The 25,119-nt window shown below is 39.4% G+C and overlaps 2 protein-coding genes across 9 annotated transcripts in view; one reads left to right on the forward strand and one right to left on the reverse strand.

Annotated features, from left to right (window-relative positions):
• The window catches only part of traf3ip1 (TNF receptor-associated factor 3 interacting protein 1), a 186,969-nt gene extending 170,975 nt beyond the window's left edge, over nt 1–15,994 (reverse strand). For all 5 annotated transcript variants that reach the window (XM_069934308.1, XM_069934307.1, XM_069934306.1 and 2 more), the window contains exon 1: nt 15,721–15,994. In XM_069934308.1, coding sequence (XP_069790409.1) covers nt 15,721–15,843 — 123 coding nt within the window. In that variant the 5' untranslated portion in view covers nt 15,844–15,994. The remainder of the gene's footprint in view (nt 1–15,720) is intronic.
• Nucleotides 15,995–16,057: 63 nt separating this feature from the next.
• Nucleotides 16,058–25,119, forward strand: part of LOC138761712 (uncharacterized) — a 118,710-nt gene continuing 109,648 nt past the window's right edge. For all 4 annotated transcript variants that reach the window (XM_069934309.1, XM_069934312.1, XM_069934311.1 and 1 more), the window contains exon 1: nt 16,058–16,295. In XM_069934309.1, coding sequence (XP_069790410.1) covers nt 16,075–16,295 — 221 coding nt within the window. In that variant the 5' untranslated portion in view covers nt 16,058–16,074. The remainder of the gene's footprint in view (nt 16,296–25,119) is intronic.

The raw sequence follows: 25,119 nt of genomic DNA on the forward strand, positions 1-25,119 counted from the left end.
GTAGTACTGAACCATCTTATTTTTGCTCCGAAAAGTAAAATTATTGTAGTATACACAGAGCTCTGAAAAGAAAGGAAGGTGGTGAGAAAAGTAGCAGGGTGGGGACCCTGATGTAAAGGGAAAAATGGCACCAGGAGAGGAGTGGTTTTAAGGGATGGCGCTAAGGGGAGGGTTCTTCTTCTGAAGATTCAACGGGCTTTTATTGTGGGTTTCCGGGATCGATTGTTTATGTTATCATCAGAGGTATGGATGTGTGCATGTGTTTCTTTAAGGGGAAGTGTATGTTTCTTCAAAGGGGAAATGTTTCAGTATTATTTTTTAAATTGGAAAGATTTTATTGTTATGCAATATTTATTTGAAAATGGTATGGTATGGATAAAACACTAAAGTTTATTAGTCTTAATATTAATGGGTGAAACAGGAGTAAAAGAGACTTGGCATACCTAAAAAATTAAAAGCAGATATAATCTTTCTACAGGAAATGCATTTTATCAAATTGGAACGGGATAAATTAAAGAGGATGGGTAGACAAATAATATCATCCTCAAAGGAAAGAGGGGTAACAATTCTAATTAATAAAAATACACCAGTATTAATAGATACATCGATTGACTAAGCCAGAAGGTACGCAAGGGCACATTACAAAATTCATGTAGAAGCATGGACATTTATTAATATTTATGCCCCAAATTATGGCGATTAAGCCTTTATGAAGGATATCTTCTTAAAAGCAGCAGAGGGAAGACAAAATATATTGTTTGGAGGAGATTTTAATTTTTTTTTTGGACCCAATACGAGATAAATCTACAATAGTAACGAGGGCGAAAGCAGCAAAAACCACAATTTCGTATATGAAGGATCTAAATCTTATCAATATATGGAGGCAATTAAATCCCACAAAGAGCGACTACTCCTTTTACTCAAGGGTGCATAATTCATGTACATGAATTAATTTATAATATCTGCCCAGTTAAAAAGTAGAGTGATAAAAACAGAATACCTGGTGAAGCTTCTATCAGATCATTAACCACTTACATTAACTATTGCAATAATGGAAAAGAAAGAAAATGTAGTGTCTCAATACATTTGATGATCACTCCCTTTACAAGAGAAGAAATTTTAAAAGCCCTGATTACCCTGCAGGATAATAAATCACTGAGGAATTATGGATTCCCACCTGAGATTTAAAGACAATTCAAATTATAAATGCCCTTGTTAATGGATGTTCTAGACCAAGCAGTAGAAACACAAACCCTCCCAGAATCATTCTCAACTTCGATTATTACAGCATTACCAAAAAAAAGGACCCATTAAAAACTTCATCATGTAGACCAATCTCTCTATTAAATGCTGATTATAAGATACTATCTGTATCTACAAAAATTGATACATACAAATCAGGAAGGATTTGTTAAAGGAGACATTCCTCAAGTAGTCTAGGAAGTTTATTTAATGTAATACACATGGCAAAATTTGAACAGAATCCAAGTAATAGTCTCCTTGGACATGGAAAAAGCATTTGACCTTTTGGAATGGTCCTTTCTATTTAAAACACTGGAAAAATGTGGCATGGGCAGAACTTTATATCATAAACCACAAGCTAAAATTATAACCAATAATCAGATGTCAGCGATGTTCCACTTGTGTAGATATGAGCACACAGGGATGTCCCTGTCCCCAGCACTTTTTATTTTAGAGATTGAACTGCTGGTGGAGATAAGAAGGGATCCTGATATAAAAAGCTTCAAAGTTGGTCAAGAAGAACATAATATTAATTTATTTGTCAATGATGTGCTTCTATACCGATCAGAACTATGGCTAAATCTTTGGAAAAATGACAAGGAACACTAGAAAAATATGGAAGAATATCTGGTTATAGAATAAATATGGAAAAAAGCAAGATATTACCATTGGCACACTGAATATGAAAGATACCAAAAAGGAAGTAAATTTAATTGCGCCAAAATGAAAGTAATGCCAAGACTGCAGTACCTTTTTCCATTCGCTGCCTATTATATTTCTGAAAATATTTCTTTAAATTATTAAAGAATCATATTAGACAGGTCCTATGGAATAATAAGATACCAAGAATCGCACTGGAAAAAAAAAATCAGTCATGGGACTATGGCTGGGAGGACTGAGATATCCAGATTTTTTTTTTTTTAAATACTACTTAACTGCACAGGCTCGATTTCTTGCAGCCTTCTTTGTGGACGACAGGCCTCCTCTTGGATTTAGATGGGAATCACTCAATGGGGGAGGGAGAAGAAAGGATTTTATCTAGAAATGGAGTGTCAAATCTCTAGAAACAAAGACAGATAATCCCATACTAATACATATGATCAGAACATGGCAAGAAATTAATGAATGTACAGGGGGAAAAAGTAAGGATACCAATAAAAGCACCATTGTGTAAAAATGTGTTATTGCCTATGAATATAGGCAATAGAATATTAAATTCATGCTATGAAAAAGGGATCAGATATGTTAAAGACTGCTGTATGGAAGGAACTCATGTCCTTTGAACCACTAAAACACAAATACGGAATGGCCAATGGGACCTTCTTTTGTTTTCTCCAGCTTAGATCATTCTTAAGAGAAAGATGGGGACCAACGTTGATCTCACCTGAAATTAGTGAAACAGAAAAACAGTCTGGATGGGGAACACACCCAAATTTATAACAAAAAATGTACTATGCTCTCCAGATCAAAAGTTGAAAACCAGGATTACAGAGGTCATGAGAAAGATGAGTGTGGTGATTTCAGAAAGAAGCTGGTCAGATAGGTGTAAGTAGAACAGGACATCAATTATAAATGCAAGATATGGATTGGTTCAAATATTTTTTTACACCAATTACATCTTGCTCCACAGAAATTACATAGATCAAAAGCAGAAATATCAGAGATGGATTTCAGATGTGGGACTGAGACAGGAACTTTTTTTAAAAACATGCTACATGGTTGTACGTGATGGTGAGAACATTTTGGCGCGATATAAAAGAAAAATTAACCAGGATAACAGGAGTGTCCTTCATGGGTAATTTTATGAAAATAAGCAACAAATTGAATAAATATCAAATCTCATTTATTAAAATAGCACTGGCATTAGCAAAAAAATGTATTGTGATCACTTCGAAGTCCAACTCCCCTCTACTTATAGCACAATGGACTATGGAAATGAAGAGTTGTATACCTATGGGAAAAAAAAAATCACATATACTTTAAAGAAAAAATATGACAGGTCTGGCAGCCATACCTGGCCCATATAGGGGCCCAAATACTGTAAAAAAAAAAGGACTATAAATGCAACTATTATACATATCCAAACGTGATTTCCCCAATTGTATTCTATATATTTAAAAGATGTGTAAGCTCTGACAGCGTTTAGATCTGTATGAATGGAAAGGGAATGGGGGGGGGGGGGGGGGGGAAGGACTTTTGTTTTTGTTATTTGTAAGAAAAAGTTTAATATATTGATATTGAAGATTCTATCATGCATATTTTTGGAAAAAAAAATCTAAAATGAAATATTCCCAAAAAAAACTATCTTAACTGGAGAAAGCAAAAGAATGTCCCATTTGCTACTCCATACTTAATTGTTCAAAAGAGATTTTGCCACACAACAATCATCAAGATATCTTATTCATTTGTCATAACATGAATTCAATATTTTGTTAGTACATTTTTACATAATATACCTGATTTTTTTCTGATACAGGTACACGATCCTTTATCTGGAACCTTGGGGGACAGAGTGTTCCGAGTTTTGGATTTTTTCTGATTTCGGAAAACCCACCTGAATTGTGCTGCCGTATCCACCACCACCCCCTTCCAGTCCCCCGGCCACTGGTCCCCCGGTCCCCACTTGCCGGATTTTGGAGCTTTCCTGATTTTAGATATCCAGATAAAGGATCATGTACCTGTACATTCATTTATTTCTTGCCATATTTTAATCATATAGGATTATCTGGGGTTTTTTGTTATTGACTTAATATTCCATTTATAAATAAAGTCTTTCATTGTCTCTTCTTTTACTGAATTCAGCCCTATTCGAATCCACAAGGAGGGGCAGTTTTCTTCAAAGAAAACTGATATAAATCTTGCTTGTGTTGATAAGATAATACTTCTTAAAATCCTGGTCTAACTCTTCCCAATTTTTAATCCCGTATTAACTGTTCCAGTGCAATTATTGGTACTTTGTTATTCCATAGGAAATGTCTTACACAATTATAATATAAAGAAATTTTTAGTTAGTAAAATAGGCAATTATTGAAAAAAGATACTGTAAATTTACTCTTTCCACTAATATAATCGGCAAATCTTTCCATTTCTGTAAACCTTTTTCCATTTTTTTCTAGTAGAGGGGTATAACTTAGCTTATATAAATTCTATAAATTCCTATCTGTTATTATTCCTAAGTATTTAATTCCATCCTTTTTTCCATTTAAATCTACTATCTTTCATAATCAATGTTTTGCAATGACATTATTTCACTTTTATCCATATTTATTTTATATTCTGATATTCTTCAAAATTTTTCTCAATGATCCAGCTGGGTCCAACAAATATAATAGCACTCCATCAGCAAATAAACTAATTTTTTTGTCCTTCTTGTCCAATTTTGAAGCCCTTAATATCCGGATCCCTTCTTATAATCTCCGCCAGAAGTTCAATAGCTAGAAAGAATAATGCTGGTGACAGGGGACATCCCTATCGACTCAATCAACTCAAGGGAAAACTAAGTGACATTTGGTTATTAGTTATAATTTTACCTTATGGCTTATGATAGAGAGTTTTTATCCAATTTATAAATTTTCTGCCTATACCAAATTTTTCCAACATTTTAAATAAGAAAGACCATTCTAATTAATCAAATGCCTTTTCAAAATCTAGAGAAATAGTTATGTTTGGATTCAATCTTGTTTTTGCCATATGTATTACATTGAATAATCTATGTAGGGTATTTGAATAAAGTCTTTCTTTAACAAATCCTACCTGATCTGGATGTATTAATTTTGATAAATACTCACCCTGTCTGTTGGCTAGTGCCTTTGCTAAAACGTTATAGTCTACATTCAGAAGTGATATTGGTCTGTACGATGAGGTTTTTAATGGATCTCTATCTTTCTTGGGTAGCACTGAAATTATAGCAGTTGAAAAAGTTTCCGGAGGGGGAAATCGACAAATCTTTAAATTGTCTATAGAACTCAGGAGGGAACCCATTTTCCCCAGGGACTTATTAGCTTGCAAAGTACCCAGAGCATTCTCTATATCTTCCATTGTAAAAAGAGCAACCAAATCATCTCTTTCTCGCTCTTCTAGTTTAGGAAGTTCAACATTTGTCAAAAAACTTCCATCTCGTTTTCATCTCCCACTAATTCTGATTTATATAATTTCCATATAGTATTGTCTAAATGTACTATATTTATTTTTCATTATATGCGACATTATCAGTTTCTATTTCTATTGCGTTTATCATTCTGGATAACTTCTCTGCTTTTATCTGTTAAGATAACACTGTGTGCCTGTTCTCCTCAGTCATAATATTTTTGTTTAGTTTTTAATATTTTTTTTTACATTCTATATGTTTGTGGTGTATTATATTGTAACTTTTTGTTCTCCAATATTCTATATTCTTCTTATGTTCCTGATATCTAATAATCTTTTTCAAATTTTGTTATATCCTTCTAATTCTCTAGCATGTTCTCTCAAGATTTTTAGTGCAAGAAATAATTTGTTCCCTCAAATAAGCTTTAAATGTATCCCATATTAGAAGACTGTTGTCAGTGGAGGGAAGATTGTTTTTTTTTAAACTCCTCTTAATAAATTCACAAAAATCCTTCCTTTTTAATAATGTAGCATTAAGGTGCCTTCTGTACATACTTCCTTGATTTTCCATCATCGTAATAGTTAATGGCCAGTAGTGTGATAAAAGTCTTGCCAAATACACCATATTTACCACTCAACTTTGTAACTGTGCAGACATTAAAAATAAGTCAATCCTTGTATGTGAGTCATATACCCTTGATTAGAACAAATAGTTTCTTTCTAAGTGGTTGAGCCTCCTCCAGATATCAATTAGATTTAAATTCTTCATAATGATAGTGTCTTTTTTTTTGCTGCTTTCGCCCTTGTTACTCTTCTCACTGATTTGTACAGTATTGGATCTAAAAAGAAATTGAAATCTCCTCCAATCAATAAATTTTGCCTTCCTCCTGCAGTTTTCAAAAAGTTATTCTTCATAAAGACTATCATCATAACTTGGGGTGCAAATATTCATAAACATCCATGATTCTGCATAAATTTTATAATGTGCCATTACAAATCTTCCAGATTGATCAGTTAATATCTCTTCTATTATTATTATTGGCATATTTTTATTAATTAAAATCTCTACACCTTTTGTTTTTGATCCAAATGAAGACAACATTACTAGTTTCACCCAACCTCTTTTTAATTTTGCATGCTTCAATTTTGCATGCTTCAATTTTGTAAGATTTGTTTCTTCTAAAAAGACTATATCTGCCTTCAAATTTTTTAAATTTTTTTTTTTAAGTATGCCAAGACCCGTCTTCTCTTCATTGTCCAGTTAATTCCATTTGACCCTCAAAAATTTGAGGATACATCATGAAGTATTTCAAGTTTTAAGTCTTTTCACAGCATCAAATTCTTTTTTTTAAATCAAGGTCAGGCTAAAGTCTTGAAAAAAATAATACAGGGTACCTTTTCATGATCAACCTTGGGCAGCCATTGTTCTGCTTAATCATATGCTGCTCCCAGAACTGTCTACCATTCTTGGTAGCTTAAAAGTCTCACCAGAACTGGTCTTGGTTTATGATTGCCGGTTCTTCTGGGTCCGAGTGTTCTCTGAATATGTAATTTTTCTACAAATTTCTCTTCTCCCAACACTTATGGGATCCATTTTTGAAAAAAAAATGTTCACCAGGTTTCTTCCCTCGATTCCTTCCTTCAGTCCAATGATTCGTACATTATTCCATTGACTAAATTTCTCCATGATTCATTTTGTACAGCAGTACTTGTTTATCTGAGTCCCATTCTTTAGCTTCTTTTTCTTCAAGCTTTTTCTTGTGTTTTCAATCTCAGCTCGACCCATAATCTTCATCAGGTCTTTTATAATCTCCATAATCTCTTTTATTTCAGTCATTTTCTCCATCTCAACATCTATGAATCTGTTACTCAAATTCTCCATTTCTTTTTCCCAGGATGATGCTCAATTCTTGAGCCAACTCCCCAGTTTTACCTGGTTCTGCCGGTCCTGTCACCATTTTAGCACCGCTCCCTTTCGGACTTTCACCCGATGTACCCAGTTAAATAGGAGCTTCTTCAGTCTTTGTTCTCGGCTGCCTTGGCTTCTTCATATTAGCTTTATCCATTTGTGATGAAAAAAATCTTGATTTTCAAGTTTGACCATCTATCTAGTACTCTTCATGGAGAGTTAAACCAAAAAACATCAAAGTCAGTGGTTCTCAACGTTTTTCCTTTCCACTCACATACCACTTTAAGTAATCCGTATGCCATCAATGCTCTGTGATTATTAAGGGATTGCTAAGGTGGATGTGAGTGGGAAGGGAAGGTTAAGAATCACTGCTCTAGACCCAACTATTACGAAAATATTTTGCTTGAGAAAAATTGTCATTGGCCCATTTCCTTTGGAGTTATGAAACCGTGCACATAATGAGTCGATTAGGTATGATTAAAATAGTGATTTTCAAACTTTTTCTTTCCATCCACATACCACGTTAATCAATCCCTTACTAATCACAGAGCACCTATGGCAGAGGGAATACTGAAAGTGGTATGCGAGTGGAAAGAAAAAGGTAGAGAACCACTGGTCTAAGTCCTTCGCATGGCCATGCCCTCTGGCTTTGTATTCTTGATAACAGACTTATATTTACCTCTACATATGCTCTTTGAACTGTGGTTTTAGATTTTATTCAAAGAATATAATTTTGCCACTTAGTTCTCTTATTCTGACATTTTCCTCCAGGAAGCTGATTCTATATTTCTCAAATTAAACCATGGTTATTCCCCAATTTAATTCCAGGTCTAACTTTATCTTTCCATGACAATACTGACAGAATCCTTATCACCAAAATGCTCCCTCACTGGCATATTATGTAAAAGAAATTTTTGACTCAAACAATGATAAGTGCTTGGAAAAACAATCTGCTGAAGTGGAAAAAAAAATTACTTTTATACCATACCTTTTGCATCTTTTTTTTGGAAATGCCAAATGTTTTTTTAAATAGCCAAAAATGCATTTTATATGTAGAAAAAAAAAACTGGAATGGGATAAGCTCTCTGACTTGGATCAAGATCAAATGAGGCCGAGGTAACCAGTGCAACATCATTGAGCCTTTTCAGAATAAGACTGGACACTGTAATGATGAGCTTTAAGTGAATAAATCATCTCATCTGATAGAGAGGCTGCAATGAAATATTTCTGACTTGAAAGCAAGAATGTCACCAGAACTGCAAAAGAAAACATACAAGTCTTGTGAGCAGGAATTTTATTCTGTTTTGTTATTTCAATTTCTATATTGGAAGCTGGTGCAACTGACGAGGAGAAGAGTTACTGCAATTTCTAATTGTCCTTGAGATGCTGCTGGTGAGCGGTCTGCTTGAAGCTTTACTAAATTTCTGATGAAGATATTCCCAATGTTGTTGAGTAAGGGATTCCAAAATGGAAACACAGTGACGATGAATGGACAGCTAAGTATTTCCAAGTCAGAATGAGTTATTACTTTGAGGGGACCATGCAAGTTATAATATTCTCAAGCACATGTTGGTTTTGATGATCTTAGTGGTGGAGGTCACAGGTTTGGAACATTTTCCTACAGTCAAAAGGACTGTGGAGTTCAGCTCTAAGTGCTGTTGCAGCCATATTAATCAAAGAAATTGGAGAATATTCCATCAGAATTTCACTTAGCCATTGACAAAAGAAAGTCTCTTGGGATTCAATAAGGCATTTGCTTACAGAAAACAGTAACTCCTGCCCTGCATGACTGTAACACCAGTGAAACTCAAAACAAAGTGGTTGGACTTTCTCTCGTTAAAAGACTTCTTGTGTTATTTGCGTGGCACTTGTCACCCAGCAGTATGTGATAAATATTGTCTAGGTTTTGATGCAGTGCAGGTGTAGAGTGCTTTATTCCCCTCCCCACCCCCCCCCCCCCACCACCACCACCACCACCACCACCACCACCACCACCACCACCACCACCACCACTAAAGTGTTGCACGTGGAAGTAAATTGTATTCAATCATCAGTGAAAATTGTATTTTGATCTTAACAATAGGATAGTCATTGATGGAGCAGCTGAAGTTGATTGGGGCCAAAGCACCGAGTCCAGGTGAAGCAACAGATATTTTCAGTCAGATGCAGAGGATATTAGAAGGTAAAGAAATAGAATGCCATTCCAACCTACTTGACACATCATTCATTAAAGTTATGGCTGAACATTCATCACTCCCATCTTGCTGATTCCTCATTGTAGCATTACAATGAGATGAATTATCTGAGCTTTAAATAAATTCTGGATACTTGGGAGAGAGAACTCAAAAGATTCACATGCACAAATTATTTTAATTTCATTCTTAAATGGATTAAAATAAACCACCTTATCATTGCATTTAAATTTCATAAATTTCATTGAATTCATATCTTGTTCTTACACAAGAGTAAAAAAAATTTCTTTGTAAGACTACATTCTCATGCTAGCAATTATCCAAGTGAATTTTTGTTGCATGACATACAAGTACATCTTTCCTTTGGCAAAGACAAACATATACTTAAGTGGAATGAAAGTACCAAAACAAATGACATTGTTAATTGAGAATCACAGCAAATCTGTTAAATTATAAGCAACTTCAGTGGTTTCATCAGTCAGAGAAAAAACTGAAATGCATCCTCCAAATTAATTAATATTCTGTTTATTCAGTATTCTTATGACAATCTTGATTTATTACCTAGAAAAATAAAATTTAATCAGGAGAGCTATGAAATGTTTGGACAGCAGATATAATTACAATGGTTGAAAGGCATTTGGACAGGTTCGTGAATAGGAAAATCATAAGGGATGTGGGCCAAATGCAGCCAAGTGGGATTAGTGTTGCGCATAAAGATCGTTGTGGATGATGTGGGCTGCAAGGGCCCACCTATTTCTATGCTATTTATTTCTATTATTCTATGATACTTTCTCTTTCCTTCAAAGCTTACTTTTTTGGGGGTTAGTTGTCAAGACAATCTTTTGTTGCTAGCTATGCAAGTGCCATCGACATCTATTTTATATTTGCATGGAGAAGAAAATCAAGCAAGTAACCTGATAAAAATAGGGTCAAATCAGAATGCAGAAGGGAATTAGTGAAGAAAACAGAAAATGTGAATGGGAAAGCCAATAATCCCATGGATTTCAAGACCTACTTCCCAAAGTTCTGCACAAGGTTGCTCTGGAGTTGAAAGTTACCATCATCCAAAATTCTAGATTCTGGATTATTCTTGTGGATTCTAGGATAACAAAATTCATCCTGCTGTACAAAACAATGGAGGGAGAGAGAAAACAGGGAATCACCAATCTGTTGGAGAGGAGGATCCTATCCAGGGTGAACCCACACCATGCAGGAGGACCAGACAACATACCTGGTCGAGTGTTGAAGGACTATGCAGCCCAGCTGATGGACATCTTCAATGTCTCACTGCAGCAGTCCACTGTCCCCGCAGGATTCAAGGCAATGACCATCATCCCAGTGCCCAAGGGAGTGACAACAACTGGACATGACTCCCGCTGAGTAGCAATGACTTCTACGATTACGAGTTGCTCAAAGCACTCCATAATGGAAAGCTTGCATCATACCTTTAAGCGGCATTGGATCCAAACCACTCCACAAATGAGGTGTTTGCCTTGATCCTCCACTCAATCCTAAACCACCAAAAGAATGATTTTTCATACTCCAGGCTGTTATTCATTGATTTCAGCTCAGTGTTCATCAGGATCACCTGCATGAGGCTGGTGGATCATCTGTTAGATGACTAGGACTCAACACCCATCTCTGTATCTGGATTCTGGACTTCTTGACCTAAAGACCAGTCCGTCTGAGTTGGTAGCAAAACCTCAAGTCCCATCACACTGAGCACCAGTGCACCTCAGGGCTGTGTGCTCAGCCTCCTAATGTTCACATTGCTGACTTATGACTGCATTACCAAATTCAGTTCTAACAGAATCATTACATTTGTGGCTGATACAACGATTGTTGGCCTCAATGGCAGCAATGAGGAGTTGACTTACAGAGAAGAAGTTGGTACAAGAACAACAACCTGAGTCTCAATGTGGACAAGACAAAGGATATGATTGTGGACTTCAGTGGGACAGACCACTGTCCATTACACATCAATGATTCTGTTGTGGAGAGCACAAATGTATTGGGATGGGTTGTGGCTGTCATGTGACAGCACTGCCCCCTACCTAGTCGGAGGACAAACCAGCTGCCAATCAAGGTTTGATTCCGCCCCATCCATTAGTGCACACCTTGCTGTTGGTTACATGTAAATTACCTGGACTGCACTCTCCAGCCTGCGGGTACTTGGCCTTGGGCCATTGGCTGTTGTAATTAGATTAACCCTCCTGCCACTGAGCTATTGGGCCCCAGTAAATGACGTGGGCTTGTCCCTCCCGCACTATAAAGGTGCCATGTATTCTTAGTCTCTCTGTCAGCTTGGGACCACCCTGCTTCACTCCAAACCTAGAAATGTGGAAGGGTGCAGGAGAAACTGCTGGTAAGATGTGCACTGTTAAAAGGGTTGGGAGCATTTAATTAGTGTCCCTTGTAGCGCCTGCACTGAGTCAAGGGGTGGTGGGAAAACGTAGTGATTTTCCCTGATCATTGAATGTACCAGTTCATTGTGTGTGTGCGCTCTGCGTCAGTTACTATTTTCCCACACTTGCCTTCTGTGAATAAAATCCTTTCCTACATCAAAACTGTGTTCAGAATCCTTGTGTTTGAGACCTACCAAACCAGATTCCTCACAACAACAAGGTTCCTTGGACCCACAGCATCTGCTCATTCGTCAGGAAGGCGCAGCAGTACCTGTACTTCCCAAGGAAATTGAAGAGGGCAAGGCAACTGGCCTCCATCTTAACAACATTTAAAGGATTATCCTTTCTGGTAGCATCATTGTGTGGTATGGTAGCTGCAAAGCATCAGGCAACACATTATCAAAAGATCACTGGGGTCTCCCTTTCCTCCATTGATGACATTTAAATCAGGCTCAAAGAATTAAAGAAGACTTTACATTCAGCACACAGTATTTTTGACCAAATACCATCAATAAGATAGTACAAGAGCATCAAAATCAGGACTGCCAGGCTGGGAAATAGCTTCTTCCCACAGACTTAAAGAGATTGATCAACAGTATTCAGTAACCAAATAAACCATCCCAAAATATTTATATACATTTTTTTTTTAATTATAGCTTTATGTATACATGATTATTATGTATTGTGAAGGTACGTGCACTTCACTGATTTCTTCACTCTGTTCGCTATAATAGTGGAAAACCACTTCATTCCCTGCCCCATTCCCATGCCAACATCACATGCACTGCTAAACTGGGACCACCTGCAAATTGGAGGAAGAACACCTCATATTCTGCCTGGCCACTGTCCAAGCAGATGGCATTAACATCAACCTCCAATTTCTGTTAGCCCTTCCCCGACTCTCTTTCACTATCCCAATGTCTTTCCTCCAGCTCCCCACTCCATCTCTCTCCCTTTCTCCATTCCTCTGTCTCCTTCTAGCCCTGTATTCACAGAGCCACCCTCTCCCCTGATCATTTCTCACCTTTCTTCTCCTGTCCTCCCATCCCATGAATAGTGCCTGTGCTCCTCCCCCTGCCCCCTCTTCCCTCCTCCCCCACTTTTTTTTATTTGGGCACCTGTCTGCTTTTTGCTCATACCTTGACAAAGGGCTCAAGTCTGAAACGTTGGTCATCTTTGTGTCCTATGGTTGCTGTGGGACCTACTGAGTTTCTCCAGCACCTTTTTGTATTAACATTGTGAAGCAATTGATAAATGAAGGGATGTTGAGCAGGTGAGATTTAAAAATTACAATTGTGTATCATATCATATTTTATATTGTATATAGATATGTTTTTGAAGATAGATTGTAGGGGTAGTGTAGGTCACAAAACAGATCTCATTTAAAATGAAAGAGCTCCAGGCCCAATGCCTTTGTAAAGACAACAAGAACTGCTTTGCTAAAGATTTTCACAAGATGCAAATAGAAGAACCCGAGCTCAAGAGACTTCACAAGTAGGTGTTAATTGGACATGCTGTGGAGAACTAGATTATTGTTTTAAAAATCAACAGATGAACAAGCTCAGAAGTTTGGGTCCGGTGCCGCAATCTGTTTGGTTGTAGTTTACTGTTCTAAAAGATCAAGAAACCAAACAAGCTTGCTGAGAGACACAGGGAACCGGTTTCAGCAGTCATGGCAAGCTGGCAGCTTGTTGAAACCCCATTTTGAAGACGGGTTGTGAGTTCTGAGTTCAGCCTGTTGAAAACCCTTTTATTCCATACAAGAGGAAATGGCTGGCTAGCGTTTCATCTGAAATAAGGGAAACAAAAGGAACTTTGTGACGACTTGCAGAAGGTGGTTATCATTTGGAAAACCCTGGTGGGGCAAGTTTCTTCGGCAAGACACTGATCAGAGAGAATCAGTTTATGTGTGTCCAACATGCAGCAAATCTCTCTCTAAAACCAACAAGAACCTTCCTGAGCTGTAACCAATTACCTTTAAGCACCATAGCTTGGTGAAAAGATATCAATGTTAAATTCTGTGCACAGCATAAGAATTGCCTGCAACCAGTGAACTTGAAGGAATGAGAAGTGAGATTGGATTGTGAATCAAAGAACTTTTCTGAATTTATACACATTACATACATGTGTGCTTAGAAGTGGAAAAGTGTTAAGTTGATCCTGGTTTTTATGTTTAAAGAAAATTAAAAATGACTTTTGTTTAAGAAACCATTTGTCTTGGTGAATTTCTATTGCTGCTGGGTTTTGGGGTCCTCTGGGCCAGTAACAAAATTTATATTTAAAAAAAAAAGGGCACAATCAAAATGAATTTATTGCCACAGTCAACAGTCAAGTAATTGGGTATGTTTAAAGCAGAGATTAATAGGTTCTTGATTGGTAAGGGTGTCAATGATAATGCAAGGCAGCAGGAGCATGGACAGATGAAAAATACATCAGCCATGAGTCAAGTTGCAGTACAGACTTAATGGCCTGAATTGCCTAATTCAGTTCCGATGTCTTACATCAAGAATATGACATGAATAAACAGAAAGGTTCCAAGAGGATTTTGACCAGTTGGATGCTGAATAATAATTTATGTTAGAGAGAGGTATCTGGAACTAAGGATCACAACTAAAGTTCACTTTTTTTCTGATAGATGAGCTATTTGTTTTCACAAACAGTGGTGGATCTCCACCCCAGAGAGCTATGGAGACTCACATTTAAATTACATAGAAACCATGAGAGAGTGAGAGCTGAGGCAAAATTGGATCACTGTTTTTACTGAATGGTGGAGTGGCTGAATGGGTCTTGCGTTGCTTTTATTGCTCTCTTGAGTGATTGTGGGATTTCAGAGCCCCTTTGCATTGTATTTATATATGTGACAATAAACTCAGATATTGCGAATATTTATCTATGCCTTTATATTTATCTTTTTTCCCCTGCAGCATGGCATTTTGTGGTAGTTTAATTTATTATTTTGTGTACCCAAGGAATCTGGGGGATGGGGAGGAGCTGTCTATAGTTCCTTGAAAGTGGCCATTCAAGTAGAAGGGGTGATAAAGAAAGCATGTGGCTTGCTTAATTTCGTTGAATAAGGAAGCAGTTTTGGAGATCTAAAAATCTTTGATTAGGTGGGTCTTGCGTTGCTTTTATTGCTCTCTTGAGTGATTGTGGGATTTCAGAGCCCCTTTGCATTGTATTTATATATGTGACAATAAACTCGGATATTGCGAATATTTATCTATTTATCTTTTTTTCCCTGTGGCATGGCATTTTGTAGTAGTTTAATTGATTATTTTGTGTACCCAAGGAATCTGGCGGATGGGGAGGAGCTGTCTATAGTTCCTTGAAAGTGGCCATTCAAGTAGAAGGGGTGATAAAGAAAGCATGTGGCTTGCTTAATTTCGTGGAATAAGGAAGCAGTTTTGGAGATCTAAAAATCTTTGATTAGGTCAGACTTGGGAGTATTGTGTACAAATCGAGCGGTTCCGTGACGGGAATGATGTGGATGCTTTATACAGGGTACAGAAGAGATTTAAAAGAATGTTTTTGGTGTAATTTACATACCTGCATAGCGGCAGCAATTATTAATTTCCGAGCAACTGTACAATGTACAAGTGTATTTGACAATTAATTTTCAAATCCTATCAGTGTCAGAGATCAAGTACCCGGCCCCATTGCTTTGTTGGGATTCCCTGCAGCCCTTCAAGTCGCCAGAGGCCGAGGATTGCACGAATGTTGGTTATTGCTGTGGTTCAAAGAAGCGTTTTGCTACAAGAACCCCATGGAACCATGGCCTGGTGGCGTCGCCCTGTGTCCCTAGCAACCAGAAGACCGGCTGCGAGGGAGGTTGTGATGGAGGGAGCCAGCGCCCTGCCAACCGGTCTCCCTCCCCAGCCCCGCTCACCTCGGTGAAGATGTCGTGCAGGTAACGGAAGGGCGGCTTGCTGAGCAGCTTATCGGTTAGCGGCGGCTTCTTGATCACTTTCCCCAACGTGTCCTGAGTGCGCTTCACGAAGTGCGAGCTCATGGCGCTTCCTCCGCCCTTCCCGAGCCTTTCACCCAGGTGTGAGCGCCTCCGACGTGGATCCGATCGAAGCCAACTGTGAAACCGCTCCCGTTTCCCCAGTCCCTTGAAAACGACTCAAACCGGCTCCCACCCACGACTTACCGCGCACAATATCTCCGTCACCGCGCAGAACGCGCCCGCCTAGCAACGGCCGGAACACTCTGATCATGTGATCGCCTGCTCGTGTTCAAAATGAAGAGCCACTTAGGCGGCCCAGGCCTTTTAGTATCTGTGATTTCGTGCAGTTCCACTGGGTTCGCGGTGGTGACCTCCTCCTTTGCTAAATATTGCGGTGAATCGTTGGGAGCTGTTGTGCAAAAGTTCAGGGTGAAAAAGTCGCCAATAGGTCAAGCAGCGCCTGCGAAGGGAAATGTCTGGCGTGATCTGACAACCAAGGGAGAATGTAACACGAGGTGAGGTGGAGGTGTGGATTGAGCTAGATTAGTGAAAGCATATTAATTGAGGGATAACCTGCCTGCAAGAGATACAAGGTGACAAATGAAAACAGAAGGGAGGTGAAAAAAATACTGAAACTGAAATACAAACTGGACAAAAGGCTTTGCAGATTGCTGGAAATATTTAATAGGTCAGGCAGCAACTGTGAGGAGAAAAAATATTTCAGGTTCCACTAAAAAGGATGATAATCTAACAACTTTATTCACTTTACTGCTAACTTTCACCCCCAAGTCAAATTCACTTGGTTCATCTTCTTTTCTTTGGCTTGGCTTCGCGGACGAAGATTTATGGAGGGGGTAAAAAGTCCACGTCAGCTGCAGGCTCGTTTGTGGCTGACAAGTCCGATGCGGGACAGGCAGACACGATTGCAGCGGTTGCAAGGGAAAATTGGTTGGTTGGGGTTGGGTGTTGGGTTTTTCCTCCTTTGCCTTTTATCAGTGAGGTGGGCTCTGCGGTCTTCTTCAAAGGAGGTTGCTGCCTGCCAAACTGTGAGGCGCCAAGATGCACGGTTTGAGGCGTTATCAGCCCACTGGCAGTGGTCAATGTGGCAGGCACCAAGAGATTTCTTTAGGCAGTCCTTGTACCTTTTCTTTGGTGCACCTCTGTCACAGTGGCCAGTGGAGAGCTCGCCATATAACAGGATCTTGGGAAGGCGATGGTCCTCCATTCTGGAGACGTGACCCATCCAGCGCAGCTGGATCTTCAGCAGCGTGGACTCGATGCTGTCGACCTCTGCCATCTCGAGTACTTCGACGTTAGGGGTGTAAGCGCTCCAATGGATGTTGAGGATGGAGCGGAGACAACGCTGGTGGAAGCGTTCTAGGAGCCGTAGGTGGTGCCGGTAGATGACCCATGATTCGGAGCCGAACAGGAGTGTGGGTATGACAACGGCTCTGTATACGCTTATCTTTGTGAGGTTTTTCAGTTGGTTGTTTTTCCAGACTCGTTTGTGTAGTCTTCCAAAGGCGCTATTTGCCTTGGCGAGTCTGTTGTCTATCTCATTGTCGATCCTTGCATCTGATGAAATGGTGCAGCCGAGATAGGTAAACTGGTTGACCGTTTTGAGTTTTGTGTGCCCGATGGAGATATGGGGGGGCTGGTAGTCATGGTGGGGAGCTGGCTGATGGAGGACCTCAGTTTTCTTCAGGCTGACTTCCAGGCCAAACATTTTGGCAGTTTCCGCAAAGCAGGACGTCAAGCGCTGAAGAGCTGGCTCTGAATGGGCAACTAAAGCGGCATCATCTGCAAAGAGTAGTTCACGGACAAGTTTCTCTTGTGTCTTGGTGTGAGCTTGCAGGCGCCTCAGATTGAAGAGACTGCCATCCGTGCGGTACCGGATGTAAACAGCGTCTTCATCGTTGGGGTCTCTCATGGCTTGGTTCAGCATCATGCTGAAGAAGATTGAAAAGAGGGTTGGTGCGAGAACACAGCCTTGCTTCACGCCATTGTTAATGGAGAAGGGTTCAGAGAGCTCATTGCTGTATCTGACCCGACCTTGTTGGTTTTCGTGCAGTTGGATAATCGTGTTGAGGAACTTTGGGGGACATCCGATGCGCTCTAGTATTTGCCAAAGCCCTTTCCTGCTCACGGTGTCGAAGGCTTTGGTGAGGTCAACAAAGGTGATGTAGAGTCCTTTGTTTTGTTCTCTGCACTTTTCTTGGAGCTGTCTGAGGGCAAAGACCATGTCAGTGGTTCCTCTGTTTGCGCGAAAGCCGCACTGTGATTCTGGGAGAATATTCTCGGCGACACTAGGTATTATTCTATTTAGTAGAATCCTAGCGAAGATTTTGCCTGCAATGGAGAGCAACGTGATTCCCCTGTAGTTTGAGCAGTCTGATTTCTCGCCTTTGTTTTTGTACAGGGTGATGATGGTGGCATCACGAAGATCCTGAGGCAGTTTACCTTGGTCCCAACAAAGCTTGAAAAACTCATGCAGTTTGGCATGCAGAGTTTTGCCGCCAGCCTTCCAGACTTCTGGGGGGATTCCATCCATACCTGCTGCTTTGCCACTTTTCAGTTGTTCGATTGCCTTATATGTCTCATCCAGGGTGGGAACCTCATCCAGCTCTAGCCTTAGGGGCTGTTGAGGGAGCTGGAGCAGGGCGGAATCTTGGACTGAGCGGTTGGCACTGAAAAGAGATTGGAAGTGTTCTGACCATCGGTTGAGGATGGAGATCTTGTCGCTGAGGTGGACTACAGCAACACTATCCCCTTTCGAGATCGCTTTGTCTCCATCTCGAGAAGCAAGCTTTATGCAGACATTTTTTTTTAAACAAACCTACCAACTACACTTCTTCCCATCCTGTCGCCTGCAAGAATTCTATTCCTTTCTCTCAATTCTATTGTCCCCATTGTATCTGCTCCCAAAATGAGATCTTCCAGTCCAGATCATCTGAGATGACCTCCAAAAACGTGGTTTCCCCTTCACCACCATCAACTCAGCCTTTACCTGCATATCCTCTATTTCCTGCTCATCTGCTCCCTGATGCAACAAAAACAGGATTCACCTTGCCCTCATGTACCGCCCCACAAACTTCTGCATCCAACACACTAGGGTGGAAATGAGGAGGAACTGCTTTTCACAGAGGGTGGTGAATCTGTGGAATTAGCTGCCCATTGAAGCAGTGGAGGCTACCTCAAAAAACATATTTAAGACAAGGTTGGATAGAATTTTACATAGCAAGGGAATTAAGGGATATGTGGAAGATATCGGGAGATGAGCCCATCATCAGATCAGTGATGATCTCATTGAATGGCAGAGCAAGCTTGATGGCCCAGATATCCTGTTCCTATTTCTTACGTTTTTATGATTGCACCAGGCTGGATACAAATGTTATCAAAACAGCTGTTGATGACGGTGCCCAACCAAATCGTTCAGGGTTTTCGCCAATGATAAGCCCAGGATGAACAATGAAATCTGGAACTTGCTACTGTGGCAGGGCCTTAATGACATAACCTGCTATAAAACCAAATCAGGTGCAGTAATAGATACAAAAACTCTACTTCCTGATGAACTTAATTCATTCTATGCTCATTTTGACGACCAGAACAATGAGGAGCCACTGTGCACAACTATGTCCCCGATGAACCTCTACTGTCAGTAGACGAGTTTGATGTGCAGGCTACCTCCAGGGGAATGAATCAAAGGAAAGCATCTGGTCTGGACAGAGTACCCAGATGAGTATTGAAAACCTGTTCGGACCAACTTGCCAACGTATTCACAAAACATCTTCAACACCTCACTCTGACAGGGCGTGAGAACCACCTGTTTCAAACAGGCCTGAATTGTATGTGCCTAAGAAGAGTAACTTGCCGAAATGACTACTAACCAGCGGCACTCACATTCACAGTGACGAAGTGTTTTGAGAGGCGGCGGTTGGTGTATGAGCAGAGACATGCATCCATTCCAATTTGCCTACCATAGTGACAGGTCTACAGCAAATGCCATCTAACTCACTCTACAGAAAATCCCAGAACACATGGACAGCAAAGACTCATTCATCAGGATGCTCTTTATCAACTACAGTTCAGTATTCATCCCCTCAAAATTAATCAGCAAACTCCAAGACCTGGCCCTCAATACCCCATTGAGTAATTCAATCCTGGATTTCCTCATCTGAAGACCACAATCAGTACCGGCGCACTAAAAGGCTACATTACAGCTCTCTGCTCTACATCCCTTTACGTCTATGACTAGATGGTTTAGTATGATAATAACAAATTTACTGATGACATGGTAATGGGTTGAATCAAAGGGGGTGTTATAAGTTCAGAGGGCCCCAAAACCCAGCAGCAATAGAAATTCACCAAGACAAATTCCTACTTAAACAAAAGTCATTTTTAATTTTCTTTAAACATAAAAACAGGATCAATCTTTAACTTATCACCCCTTCAAGTTCACCAGTATCAGCCAATTCTTATACTGTGCACAGAATTTAACATTTATGAATTTTAATCAAGCTCCAGTGCTTAAAGGTAAATGGTTACCGCTCATGAAGGTTTTTTTGGTTTCAGAGATTTGTTGCATGTTGGACACACATAAATTGATTTCCTATGATCAGCCACTTCAGTGTTTTGCTGAAGAAACTTGCCCCATCATGGGTTTTCCAAATGATAACCTTCCAGGTCACCACAGAGTTACTCTTGTTTCCCTTATTTCAGAAGAAACACTCTAGCCAGCCATTTCCTCTTGTATGGAATAAAAGGGTTTTCAACAGGCTGAACTCAGAACTCACAACCCATCTTCAAAATGGGGTTTTTTTCAACAAGCTGCCAGCTTGCCATGTTGCAGCCTCCCAAAAGCTACTGCAGAACTCTCAATTAAATTACCTCTAATTGATATTCCCTGTATGTTTAAACTTAATTGACAACAATCAAACTCAAAATACGTTTAGCAAAATGTTTGTTTATAAAAACAAATCTCAATCTTGGCTACCTACATTCTTTAAATATTATATAATCTATTCTCTTGCCAGAAGGAAATTCCAGAGAATAAAGCACAATATTTAACAACCAAACTATTATTTGAATCAGTGTAGCATCTTTGAAAAAGAGCACCAGCTACTAATGGGAGGTTAGCAGTAAGTCCATATAATTGGTAAAGTGTTTTTGATTTACATGTGCATTTGTATTTGTGGATTTTCTGCTATGGAGGAACATAGGAAGTAGGAACAGGAGTAGGCCAAAAATGGCCCATCGAGCCTGCTCCGCCATTCAATAAGATCATGGCTGATCTAATTTATGACCTAACTCCACCTACCTGCCTTCTCCCCATATCCCCTAATTCCTCTATCATGTAAAAATTTATCTAACCAAATTTTAAATATGTCTAATGAAGCAGCCTCAACCACTTCCCTGGATAGAGAATTCCAAACATTCACTACTCTCTGGGAAAAACTATTTTTCCTCATCTCTGTCCTAAATCTACTCCCCTGAATCTTGAGACTGTGTCCTCTCATTTTAGTTTCCCCGGCCAGCTCAAAAAACCTTCCCACATCTATCCTATCCATACCCTTCATAATCCTATATGTTTCTATAAAATCTCCTCTTATTCTTCTGAACTCGAGCGAATACAATCCAAGACGATTTAATCTTTCATCAAAAGTCAATCTCTTCATCCCAGGGATCAACCTAGTAAACCTCCTCTGGACCGCCTCCAAAGCCAGTATATCCTTCCTCAAATATGGAGACCAGAAGTGGACACAGTACTCCAGGTGCGGTCTCACCAGTACCTTATACAGTTGCAACATTACCTCCCTACTTCTGAATTCAATTCCTCTAGCGATGAAGGCCAACATTCCATTTGCTTTCTTAATAACCTGCTGCACCTGCAACCTAACTTTTTGTGATTCATGCACAAGCACTCCCAAGACCCTCTGCACAACAGCATGCTGTAGTTTTTCACCCTTTAAATAATATTCAGCTCTTTTATTTTTCTTGCCAAAGTGGATAACCTCACACTTACTAACATTGTACTCCATCTGCCAGACCTTTGCCCACTCATCCAGCTTAACTATATCCCTCTGCAGACTCTCCACATCCTCATTACAATTTGCTCTTCCACTCAATTTTGTGTCATCCACAAACTTGGCTACACCACATTTTGTCCCCTCCTCCAAGTCATCAATGAAAATGGTGAACAGTTGTGGGCCTCGCACCAACCCCTGTGGCACCCCACTTACCACTATCTGCCAACCTGAAAGACTCTTTGCCTCCTGTCAGACAACCAATTTTCGATCCATGCCAATATACTTCCCCGGACTCCACTTTCCTGTAACTTACTGAGAAGTCTCTTGTGCGGCACCTATCAAACGCTTTCTGGAAATCCAAATATACAACATCAACCTGTTCCCCTCTATCCACCGCACCCATTATATCCTCAAAGAATCCTAACAAGTTTGTCAAACAAGATCTTCCCTTTTTAAAACCATGCTGCGTCTGCCTGATTGAACCCTGACGTTCCAAAAGTTTCACTATTTCATCTTTAATGACGGTTTCAAGCATTTTTCCAACTACAGACGTCAAGCTAATTGGCCAATAATTTCCAGTCTTCTGCCTACATCCCTTCTTAAAAAGTGGCGTGACATTTGCTGTCTTCCAGTCTGCGGGGACCTGCCCAGAATCCAAGGAATTTTGGTATATGACCACCAATGCATCAACTATAACTTCTGCCATTTCCTTCAGAACCCTTGGATGCATATCATCAGGACCAGGTGATTTGTCTGGCTTTAGTCCCATTAGTTTCTCCATCACTACTTCCTTAGTAACAACTATTTTATCAAGGCCCTTCCCAACATTCGCAACCTTAACTCTGCACTTGGGCATGCTGGACGTATCTTCCACCGTGAAGCCTGACACAAAATATTTGTTCAATGCCTCGGCCATTTCCTCATTTTTTGCTACCAGTTTTCCTTTCTCATCCTTCAAGGGTCCTATGTTAACTCTGGCCACCCTCTTCCATTTTATATATTTATAAAATTTTTTGCTTTCTGTTTTTATATTTTGTGCCAATTTACTTTCATAATCCTTTTCCCCATTTCTTATTACCTGCTTTGTAACCCCTTGTTGTCTCTTAAAGTTATCCCAATCTTCCAGTTTCCCACTGCCCTTTGCAGCTTTGTACACCTGCGCCTTCAATTTTATACTCTCCTTTATTTCCTTTGTAAACAATGGTTGATTTTCCCTCCCTTGCTGCCCTTTTTCCTGACCGGAATATATTTTTGTTGAGCATTACAAAATATTTCTTTGAAAATCTTCCACTGTTCCTCAACTGTTTCATCAATTACCCTGTGCTCCCAGTCCACTCTGCCCAATTCCTCCCTCATCCTATGGTAGTCACCCCTGTTTAAGCATAATATATTAGTTTTAGATCTAACTATTTCCCCCTTCCATCTGAATGAGAAATTCATCAATGATCGCTATTTCCCAGATAGTCTCTGACTATTACATCATTTACTCTACCTATCTCATTGCACAACACTAGATCCAGGAGAGCATTTTCTCTTATTGGCTCCTTAACATGCTGCTCAAGAAAGTTATCGTGGATGCATTCTATGAAGTCCTCTTCCAGACTCCCACGACCAACTTGATTTTCCCAATCTATGTGGAAGTTAAAGTCCCCCATGACTACTGCCGTATCATTATTATATGCCTCACTTATCTCTATTTATTTCCTGTGCCACTAAACTATTGTTATTTGGTGGGCGATAGATAACACCCACCAATAGATTGCCTCTACTTCTGGTTTGGGAAAGCTCTATTGTTTGCTGAATCATTTTTAGAACAGAATTGTAGATAATAGCTTGTTTCTTCGATTTAAAATTTTTTTTAGACATACATCACAGTGTCGCATTCTCAATAACCTCATGCAGAGACTGACCATATCGTATGGTCAAAGGGTTTAATTTTTTGAAACATTCAGCATATAACAACATGCTTCTGGCCTGGATCCAAGGCTGGAATTGAGGGAGGAGACTAGGGCTCTCAGCCTTTATTGAGAAAGTACAGGGAGGAGTTACCAGGTCAGAGGTGGGCCAACCTGATCAATCCAGTGAGGTCCCCCACCTGCATTATCGTGTTCCACCACACACACTAACAGGCCATTTTGACCCATGAGCCCATACTGCCCAATTGACCTACAACCTCTGGTGTGTTGTTTTTTTAAACGGTGGGAAGAAACTGGAGCACTCAGAGGAAATCCACATGGACACGAGGAGTGCAGGATTCGAACCCAAGTCCCAGTTGCTGGCACTGTAACAGTGTTGTGCTAACCACTACTCTAGTGCTGGCTGCTCTTCGATATTTTATTTTTTGTGTTGCAACAAGCCCAGTATTCTGATGCATATTTGTTTTTTTTTAAACTTTATATATTCGTTCAAAATACAGATAAGTAGCATATATAACAATAAACTAAGCATGAATGATATATTTTATATATATATATAAAAGAAAAAAAAAGAACCCCCCCCCCTTTCAGCCAACTCTCCGAAAGAGAGCCATAAAGAGAAGAAATAAATTAAAGAAAAATTAAGCATACATATTAAGATCTAATCAATGTAAATCAAAATGTAAATATTCTGAATGTATCAACCACTTATTAATAAAAAATTATAGTTATCATGCAAAACATATTTAATTTTTCCATTATTAAACAATAGTTCATCTCATTATGCCATCTATTAATATCAATCATATTTGTATCTTTCCACGAACTAGCAATATATTTTTTCACTACAGATGCATATTTGTTAATGTGTATCTTAAAATGAACATCTTAAAAATCTGTGCTTGCTTATCTGTCAGATTTTCATGTACACTCCCATCAAAATCAATGGCTTTAAAATTGAATAACATTGTAAGGATGGTAACTGCTGCCTAAAGACTCATTTTGAGCTGAAGGGTTGCTTCCGCCCATATTAGTTAGGGACACTCAGTAGACATCTAAAGGTCACACCTAAGATAGGCGTTAGTCAATTTGTCAAATTGGTCTCCAATATCTGCAAAATATACCAGGTAGGATCTGGATAATTTCAACTGAAATCTGAAAAGTTCAATGTTTTTCTTAACATTTTTTTTATAACAAATGTATTCCTAGCCTTCAATTAAAATCACAGGCAATACTCTATACCAGTCATTCTTAATCGTTTTTTCCAGCTGTGACCACCCCCTCCACCTTGCTTCTCAGGACTCTGCTCAAAGTTTATGGGCCCCCTTCCCCTTGAAACAGTCAAGTTTTGGTTTCTTCTGCTCTTTTCTCCTACTATCTTCATTTTAAAAATTACA

The sequence above is a fragment of the Narcine bancroftii genome, chromosome 4 (genome assembly GCF_036971445.1).
Source record: "Narcine bancroftii isolate sNarBan1 chromosome 4, sNarBan1.hap1, whole genome shotgun sequence".
NCBI lineage: Eukaryota > Metazoa > Chordata > Chondrichthyes > Torpediniformes > Narcinidae > Narcine > Narcine bancroftii.